At 40.5% G+C, this 10,251-nt stretch overlaps 1 protein-coding gene across 2 annotated transcripts in view; it reads right to left on the reverse strand.

Annotated features, from left to right (window-relative positions):
- The window catches only part of FBXO47 (F-box protein 47), a 36,133-nt gene extending 26,927 nt beyond the window's left edge, over positions 1-9,206 (reverse strand). The window contains exons 1-3 of one of the 2 annotated variants that reach the window (XM_006155872.2): positions 9,028-9,206; positions 5,565-5,771; positions 4,440-4,610 (exon numbers count right to left, since the gene is read on the reverse strand). In XM_006155872.2, coding sequence (XP_006155934.1) covers positions 4,440-4,610; positions 5,565-5,745 — 352 coding nt within the window. In that variant the 5' untranslated portion in view covers positions 5,746-5,771; positions 9,028-9,206. Of the gene's footprint in view, positions 1-3,668; positions 3,821-4,439; positions 4,611-5,564; positions 5,772-9,027 lie in introns of those variants that run through there. The other variant, XM_014590714.2, reaches the window with a different exon arrangement.
- Positions 9,207-10,251: the final 1,045 nt, after the last annotated feature.

Below are 10,251 nucleotides of genomic sequence, written 5' to 3' on the forward strand. Positions count from 1 at the left end.
ATATATTTTTTAATTTGCCAGGGGCACATTTGCTCACCAGAGACACAGAGAGTAGAAAGTGAGAAATCACCCCTTGTAGGGAAGGGTCACACTGCAATTCCTTCTCTTCCATTACTTCCTCCATTTGGGATGTAGGGCATGCACACATGTGTGCCTGGTGTGTCTTTTAAGGTGCCAATCCAGGACTCATACAGTATAGCCAGCCATGTAGGACCCAGTTGCCTTTACCTTAACCACCATGCCACCAGCTGGCCCTACAACTCCTATTTTTTTTTAAACTTTTAAAAATGAGTTTTATTTTTTAAAAGAATTATCTGTTCAACTTTATTTTTTATTATTTTTATATAATTATTTTATTTAACTTTATTTATTTATTTATTTTAATTTGACCAGAGAGAGAAAATATGAGAAAGAGAAAAAGAGGAAATGAGAAAGCAAGCCGCCGGGTCTGGGACTCAAACCACAGTCGGTCATGTGAAGTCCAGTGCCCTTAACCACCACGCTACCTAATGGCCCCTAATTATTATTATTATTTAGTTTGACCAGAGAGAGATGGGGAGGGGAGAGTGAGAAAACAAGCCTCGAGGTCCAGGGCTAGAACCATGGTCGGCCATGTGAGAGTCCAGCGCCTTAACTACCATACTACCTATTGGCTCACAACTCCTATTTAAAAAAAAATTTTTTTTTGATTTAACTTTACTTATTATTATTTTTAAGTTTGATCAGAGAGAGACAGAGAGAGCAAGGGAAAGTGAGGAAGCAAGCCATCAGGTCCAGCACTCAAACTGTGATCAGCCACGTGGGAGTACAGCACCTTTAACGACCATGCCACCTACTAGCCCCACAACTCCTATTTTTAAAAAATTATTATTTCAAAAAAAATTTTTTTTGAGAGGTTTTTGTTCTAGGGTGTGTGCGCTCTAGAAAGACAGAGACAGAGAGACAGAAAGCAAGAAATCATCCCCCGGGGAGGTGGCCACACCATAATCCCTTCTCCTGCATTCTCCTCTTGGGATCTTGGGCACTCATGCACAAGCGCCTGGCGTGAGTTTAAGCCACTGTGTCCGAGACTCGAACCACAGTCGACTACATGGGAGTCCAGCGACATCAGCTGCTGGTCCCACAACTTCTATTTTTAAGGATTGAAATTTACCATAAAACCTAGTACTAGCTGATTTATTTATTTATTTATTTATAAACACAGGTGCTTTGCCTTACACATTAGAGACTAACTTTTCAAAAATTTTTCCCACTAAAATAGAGTCAGATACAATGTTCTTTCCTTATTGGCCATCTGCTCTGTTTTGTATGAAGAAGCAAATTAAAATTTATAATCTCCACAGCACAGGATTCTGAAAATGTTATTTTAATGTCTGAAAAGGACAGATAAGATAGAAACAGCAACATGAGAAACTAGAAAGTATATCAAATATTAACCTAATGTATCAGCCTAGTGTCTGCATCAAGATGAAAAGGAAGGTGGAAATTACTCCATAAGTAAAACCATTTTAAAAAGTCAGCTATTAAGGGGCCAGAAAGTGGTGCAGTGGTAACATGTGCTGTTCTCTGAAACTGACCTACATGGGAAGGTTCCAGGATTGCATATGGAGACTTCCTTAAGTAAGCTGGGCACACACAGATTTAAGGCTACATAAAGCTGGGAGTGGATTGGAGTATTGGGACCCTGTTGAGGGTGTTCTGTCTCTGTCACTTAAGAAAATAAACTTTTAAAAAGCTAGTACAGGGACCAGCAGTTGGTGTCATGGCTATGTCACTGGACTCCCATGTAGCTGACTGTGGTTCGAGTCCTGGACCCAGTGGCTTAAACTCACACCAGGCGCGTGTGCATACGTGCCCAAGATCCCAAGAGGAGAATGGAGGAGAAGGGATTGTGGTGTGGCCATCTCCCATGGGGGGTGATTTCTTGCTTTCTGTCTCTCTGTCTCTGTCTTTCTGGTGAGTGCACGCACTCTAGAGCAAAAATCTTTCCAAAAATAAGCTACTATATATTTGTATTCTTAGTTGAATTATCCACATAATGTCTTAACACCTTTTTGTTTGTTTAAGCAATTGAGACTTGGTCAGGGAGGGGGGAAAAAAAAGCTATTGTATCAATAGAATAAAACCAAAAGATAAGCTCTATTACAAAGCATCACTTCCCCTGCAACTAATGATATTTGAAAAAAGATTTTCATAATGGGAGGCAACAAAAAGCAATTATCACACAGCATATGTACCCAAAATCCCAAGAGGAGAATGGAGGAGAAGGATTACTGCAAGGCCACTCCTCATCCCAGGATGATTTCTCACTTTCTCTTTCTCTCTTTCTGGTGAGCCCCATACACCCTATAGCAAACTAAAACAAAAATCAACAATATGATGAAACTATTTTTTGAATTATTTTATTTAATTAATTAATTAATTAATAATTAATTATTTTAATTTGACCAGAGACAGACAAAGTGTGAGAGAGAGAAAGAGAGTGAGAGAGAGAGAGAGAAGGACAGTGAGAAACCAAGCTGCCAGGCCTGGGACTGAAACCACAGTAGGCCATTTGGGAATCCAGAGCCCTTAACCACCACGTCACCTGCCAGCCTTTTTTTTTTTAGAGAGATTTTTGTTACAGGGTGCATGAGCTTGCTAGAGAGACAGAAAGAGAAATCAGCCCCTGGGGGGATAGCCACACCACAATCCCTTCTACTTCATTCTCTTCTCAGGATCTTGGGCATACATTCACATATACCTGGTGTGAGTTTCAAGCCATTCAGTCTGGAACTCGAACTGTGGTTGACTACATGGGAGTTCAGCGATGTAACCATTACACTATCTGCGGGTCCCAGTCTTATTTCATCCTGGGGCCACTAAAAGGCAATATTCACTTAACTTACTATTTCGTTGTTGGGAATGTCTTGACACATTTTTGCATAGAACAACATGTTATGACTTTCCCAATAACCTAATACTATGCATTTATTTAAATCTCAACATTATCTTGATATTTGATTTCGTTGCCATGCTTTGGTTAATTATGAAGGTAGTTTCATAATTAAATTGGTGTCATTAGTCAAGCCAAAATTAGAATTTCATTTCAGCAGTCTATAGAGAATAAAATCAATGAATGGATTAAAAGACATAAATGATTACAAATCAGAGAAGAAAATATACAGAATTTCCTTTGATAAGGTCAATTTAATTGTAATGTAATGATTTATCAGTAAATGTGTAGAGTGCTTTTAAAAAAGGAAAGAAAAGCATAGTTTCTAATAAAATAAATGACTTCCACAATAATGTGTTTAAGTTTCTTTTCTATTTTTAAGGACTAGGATTATGTTTGAAAGGGAGAGATACAGAGATAAAACTCATTAGATTCACAAGAAATGAAGCATAGAATGTACATCAATTTCCTAAAATGGTAAGCCACATGACAAAAAGTGTAGGTGACATTGTATCCATGTGAAATCACAAGGACTGATTATATTGAAGATGTTTTCTTAAAGGTAAATGTATGGGACTATTGTGAAGGGAAAGTTCTCACAGTGAAGTATAAAAGCATTACAGAAACAGGCACATTTTAGGAAATATTGTTTCCCACTAGCTTTACAGGATTGTATAATAAAATCCTCTTAATTAAACTTATTTCTTGTTGCATTTCTCATGATATAAATTACCTAGAGATCTGTAGTGCTCCAGTATAGCAGAGTCTTGACTCCTGCCAGGCAGCTCAAGGTTATGAAAATCCTGTAGTAAAAGTCTTTTGCTTCCTGATGAAGTTGAGATATAATTGATAATGTGCTGGCTGACTGTTTTGGACACCATGCTTAGCATGCTGATATCCTTCACTACCAAAAGAAATAGATATATATATATATAAATATATATATAGATATATATACATATGTGTATGAACAGCTTAAATGCAAGAACATCATTAATATTAACAGGTAACTCTTTTTTGTTTTTGGAAAGGTTTTTGCTATAGGGTACATGTGCTTGCCAGAAAGACAGAGAGACAGAGAGACAGAAAGTGAGAAATCACTCCCCCCCAGGGGAGATGGCCATGCTCCAATCCCTTCTTCTCCATTCTCCTCTAGGGATATTGAGTTTGAAAGGGAGAGATACAGAGATAAAACTCATTAGATTCACAAGAAATGAAGCATAGAATGTACATCAATTTCCTAAAATGGTAAGCCACATGACAAAAAGTGTAGGTGACATTGTATCCATGTGAAATCACAAGGACTGATTATATTGAAGATGTTTTCTTAAAGGTAAATGTATGGGACTATTGTGAAGGGAAAGTTCTCACAGTGAAGTATAAAAGCATTACAGAAACAGGCACATTTTAGGAAATATTGTTTCCCACTAGCTTTACAGGATTGTATAATAAAATCCTCTTAATTAAACTTATTTCTTGTTGCATTTCTCATGATATAAATTACCTAGAGATCTGTAGTGCTCCAGTATAGCAGAGTCTTGACTCCTGCCAGGCAGCTCAAGGTTATGAAAATCCTGTAGTAAAAGTCTTTTGCTTCCTGATGAAGTTGAGATATAATTGATAATGTGCTGGCTGACTGTTTTGGACACCATGCTTAGCATGCTGATATCCTTCACTACCAAAAGAAATAGATATATATATATATAAATATATATATAGATATATATACATATGTGTATGAACAGCTTAAATGCAAGAACATCATTAATATTAACAGGTAACTCTTTTTTGTTTTTGGAAAGGTTTTTGCTATAGGGTACATGTGCTTGCCAGAAAGACAGAGAGACAGAGAGACAGAAAGTGAGAAATCACTCCCCCCCAGGGGAGATGGCCATGCTCCAATCCCTTCTTCTCCATTCTCCTCTAGGGATCTTAGGCATGCATGAACACACACCCGGTGTAAGTTTAAGCCACCGGGTCCGGGACTCGAACTGTGGTCAACTACATGGGAGTCCAGTGACACAGCCATTACATCAACTGCTGGTCCCAAGTTAACTCATTAATAATAATAATAATAATAAGCTCAGAGGAAAAAAATCTTAAAAATGTTTTAAATCCAGTTCTCAATGACTCAGAAACATGTTGGGATGTAACAATCAAGTTACTATGTCATTATATATAGAGAGAAACTCTTTTTTTTTTTTTTTTTTTGGAGGTTTTTGCTACAGGGCACTTGCGCTCACCAGAAAGACAGAGAGAGACAGAGATATAAAGTGAGGAATCATCCCTCGGGGGGATAGTCATGCCTCAATCTTTAGAAAATAAACTTAATAGGGACCGGCAGATGGTGTGGTGGTCAGGGGCGCCAGACTCCCATGTGGCTGACTGCGGTTTGAGTACTGGACCCGGCAACTTGCTTTCTCACTTTCTCACTCTCTCTATGGTCAAACTAAAATAAATAAAGTTAAATAATTAAAAAAATAATTTATCTATAAAAAAAGAAAAACAAAACAAACTTAACATGAAAACCATAAAGTTTTAGCAGAGCCCAAGATGATAAACTACTTCTTGGAAAAAGTAAAAATATTCTAGTTTCTTATGTAGTCTACTTGTAGTCCCCAAATCTCACCTGACAAATATCTTAAAATTATTTGAAATATTTCCAATGGCAAGGCTTTAAAATTTCCAAGCGTTGATAAGAGCTGATAATCTGAATCAAATGTGTTGGAAAAATAGTTGGATCGACGATTACTACGTCTGTATTTCTGGCTGGGAATCAAAGTGAAACTGGTATTTATTGTAGATGCCATCCTTTTTCTTAGCTCATCAATTTATCCTAGTTAGAAGAAAACAAAGTACAAGAGGCAAAGAACAAAGGAAATCGAACCAATGAAGAGCTATTTTTTTTTAAGTGAAGAAGTCCATATTTTGATAGGCAATAGCCGTATCATCATATTTACAAAATTTTAACATAATATCCAACTTATGGAGTTCCCACCAGTAGTGTCTTTTTTTTTTTTTTTTTTAAGTTTTTGTTATTGGGCATGTGCATTCATTAGAGAGAGGGAAAGTGAGAAATCACATCCCATGGGGGATGACCATGCCAAAATTCCTTTCCTCCATTCTTCTCTTTGGATTTTGGGAATGCACACACAGAGGCCTGGCGTGATTTCCAAGCCGCCAGGTCTAGGACTTAAACTGTGGTTGACCATGTGAGAATTCAGTGCCTTACCCACCATATCACCTGCTGGCCCCAGCCCTATTTTTTATATCAGCATCATTTGAACAATTTAAAAATTCTTTTTTTTTTTTGGAGAGGTTTTTTTGCTATAGGGCGTGTGCACTCGCCAGAAAGACAGAGAGAGACAGAGAGACAGAAAGTGAGAAATCACCCCCCAGGGGGGATGGTCACGTCGCAATCCCTTATCCTCCATTCTCCTCTCGAGATCTTGGGCACACACACACATGCGCCTGGCGTGAGTTTCAAGTCACGGGGTCCGGGACGCGAACCGCAGTCGACTACGTGGGAGTCCAGTGACATAGCCATTATGCTAACAGCTAGTCCCAACAATTTAAAAATTCTTTACCTCTTAGGCAAATATCCTACAGTTTTAATAGTAATGAGAGGTGAATTTGGATGAAACATATTCTTTTTTTTTTTGAGAGGTTTTTGCTATAGGGCGTGTGCACTCGCCAGAAAGACAGAGAGAGACAGAGAGACAGAAAGCAAGAAATTACCCCCTCAGGGGGATGGCCATGCTGTAATCCTTTCTCTTCTTTCTCCTCGGGATCTTGGGCACTCATGCACATGCACCCAGCGTGAGTTTAAGTCACTGGGTCCGGGACTCGAACCACAGTCGGCTACATGGGAGTTCAGCGACATAGCCATTATGCTAACTGCTAGTCCCACAATTACTTAATTTTATTCATTCATTTATCTTAATTTGACCAGAGAGAGACACAGAAGGAGAAAGAGAGAAAAAGTGAGAAAGCAAGCCACCAGGTCCAGGGCTTGAACCGCAGTCAGACAAGTGGGAGTGTCTAATACCTTAGCCATCAAGCCACTTGCTGGTCTCAAGGGACCCACCTTATTTAACATTTATTTATGTATTTATTTTAATTTGACCAGAGAGGGACAGAGCAGAGAAAGAGAGGGAAAGTGAGAAAGCAAGCCACCAGGTCTTTAACCACCAAGCCACCTTCTGGGCCCCCTCAAGGGATCTACCTTAATCTCCATGCCATCTGCTGGCCCAGGATGAATGTTTCTTGAAGGAATTTACTAAATATCTTATGCTACACACACAGTGACTTTGTGTCACTTAATTGTTCCAGTTCAGAGAATAATGTCTTTTGTGTTTCTGTAGGTACGTGAATACATAATTGTGACTCCCTTTAAGAGTCTTTGTTTCTGAAGTAACTAGGACATTTCATCAAAGAGTTACAAATAAATCTGCTCAAAACACATCTTCTCCTACCTGTATAAAATTGCTAAAATCACACTGTTACTAAGCATTTTAAAAGGTTACATATGAATATATACCAATTCAAAATTAGTTATATATCTGAAAATGTAACAAAGAAATCTACTGCTTAGTGGAAAGCGTAATCTAACCTTTTTTAAAAAAGAATTATTTATTTAATTTCATTTGTTATTATTTTTTAATTTGACCATAGAGAGACAGGCAAAGGGAAAGGGAGAAAACAAGCTGCCAGGTCTGGGACTCAAACTGTGGTCAGCCATGTGGGAGTCTAGGGCCTTTAAACACCATGCCACCTGCCAGTCCCCATCTAACCTCTAAAACTGTACCATAAGCACTTTGTTTTAGCATCCAGTGAGAAGTTTAATTTAGTAGGTATTTTAAAATAATTATTAATATTTCATAAGCAACATCAAAAAGTTTATGAAACACATTGAAATAGGACCAGGAGGTGGTACGGACATCAAAGTACTGTATCCCACATGGCTGGCTACATGGTTCAAGTCCAGGACCTGGAATGCCTGTGTATGTGTACCCAAATTCCCAAGGGGAGATTGGAGGAGAAGGAACAGCAGTGTGGCCATCTTCCTTAGTGGGTGATTTCTCACTTTTCCTCTCCCTGGCAGGGACACACACACTCTATAGCAAAAACTAAAAAAAGAAACAACGAAAAAACCCAGTTAAATAAAAAGAAGAAAATCACATTGTGGCTTATATTAATCTATAATTTTACATGTATATATATATCCTAATCATAATCACACTACTTTGTAATCTGCTTTTTTCAGTGAATCTCCTTTCCAGGCCTGTCAATACATTTCTGCAAGTATATATATTTTAAGGCTTGGGTATAATCCCACCAAGTGGAGGAATCCTAATTTATTTAAACCACAGGGTTGTCTTTAAAAAGCATTTTCATGATAATAAAGTAGAAATCTGGCATAGGATTTGTCCTGTTTCTCTGAGGAACCCTGTGCAGTGGCACTTGGGTGGGGCCTTGCGGGGTCTTCAAAGACTCCCTGACACCAGGAACTCCAGGTGTCAGCCCCTGAGTACATGTATTTTTAAACCTCTGAGAAGATTAAATAACTGAGCCCAAATTCTTTTAAAACTCATCTCCTCTGAAAATTCCTTATTTTCCTTACTCAGGACTGGACGTGTTGGGGGAAACAGGCTTTTCTGAAAATCCTAAAGGTGTAATCCCGCAGGATCCCAAGTGATTTCTGGCTTCCTTCCTTCATCCTTCTAGAGAATGAGAATCACAAATGGAACGAGTCATAGAAGGACGCGTCCAGGTCCTGCTCCGTCCCTAATTTCTGACCCAGTGAGAGGTTTCGAGCGCCCGGGGGATGAGTCCCCCCACCCCAGAGAAAAAGGACCATTGGCCGCGACGTGTTCTGCTCGAACACAAACCCTCTGAAGAAACACCCCACCTGCTCGGGTACCAGCCCAAAACATCTCCACGAGGTCAACTAGGGAGACCTGAAGGAATAATTGGCTAGTCTGAGACTCGAACCACATTTTTTTACCCCCCCCTCAGTCCATAAAACGATGACATTATAATCTCCTCGAGTAAGCACTGGAGGAAAAAAAAAAAAAAAACCCTCTTTTTACCACAGATTTTGACAGTTTTCCGGTTAAAGAATCACAGGAAAATGAGAGTTAGGCGTTTTGGCCCGTCATCCTCAAATCTCCTAATGTTTCATAAAGGAAGTCTCTCCTCAAGGATTCGTCGCCGGGATGTGGGAGGGTCCGGCTCCGCTCAGCTCCGGAGCTGCGTTCCCGCCTCCCCGGACGCCCCGGGCCCTCAGGGACAATTTAGAACTCTCCCAGGAGCCCCAGCGGGAAGGAGGCCCCGCCCCCTCATGAATAGCAAGCGACCCCGCCCCCAATCACCGTGGGCCCGCCTCCCTCAGGACTATTTTAGGTCTTCCCAGGAGCCCCAGGGGGAAGGAGGCCCCGCCCCTCATGAATAGCAAGCGCTTCGGTTCCCCTCCCACTGTGGGCCCGCCTCCCTCATGAATATTTTAGATCCTCCCAGGACCCCCAGCGGGAAGGAGGCTCCTCCTCCTCATGAATAGCAAGCAATCTCAGTTTCCATAGTGCCCTCCTTCTCATGAATAATAAAAGACGGTGGCTTAAGCCACAGTTATTTCTCTCCCAGTTGACGCCTGGAAAGGGCTGGAACCGTTACTGTCTGGGGAGGGGTGGGAGGGTGCAAACCAGGAACCCAAATCTGGCGAGTCACACACATCTTCCTCGTCTTCCATTCCCTCCGCCTAGTTTTGAGCCAATTTTTTGTTCTCCTCACCCCCACCCCAATAGGGTTAGTTACACAAGTTTTCATCAAAATGTTTGCCGGAAAAACACCTCCAAGCCTTCTTTATTAAACCTATCTGCGTAGAATCAAAGGAAGACGAGCGCTTATAGCCTCTCAAGATGGAGTCCAAGACAAATCTTTCTAGCTTGGAGATTAAGCTTTTTTTTTTTTTTTTTTTTTTGGAGAGATTTTTCACTGTAGGGCGCGTGCGCTCGCCAGACAGAGAGAGACATAGAGACAGAAAGCGAGAAATCACCCCCCAGGGGGGATGGTCACACCGCAATCCCTTCTCCTCCATTCTCCTCTCGGGATCTTGGGCACGCACGCACACGCGCCCGGCGTGAGTTTTAAGCCACCGGGTCCGGGACACGAACCGCGGTCGACTACGTGGGAGTCCAGCGACATAGCCATTACGCTGACTGCTGGTTCCCGAGATTAAGCTTTCTAGAAGATTAAGTTTTCCTTTGAAGATTAAGTTCTCATTCATGTATTCGTTCATTCAGTAACTGTATATTGAA

This window comes from Tupaia chinensis, unplaced genomic scaffold, assembly GCF_000334495.1.
Source record: "Tupaia chinensis unplaced genomic scaffold, TupChi_1.0 Scaffold000477_1, whole genome shotgun sequence".
Classification (NCBI taxonomy): Eukaryota; Metazoa; Chordata; class Mammalia; order Scandentia; family Tupaiidae; genus Tupaia; species Tupaia belangeri.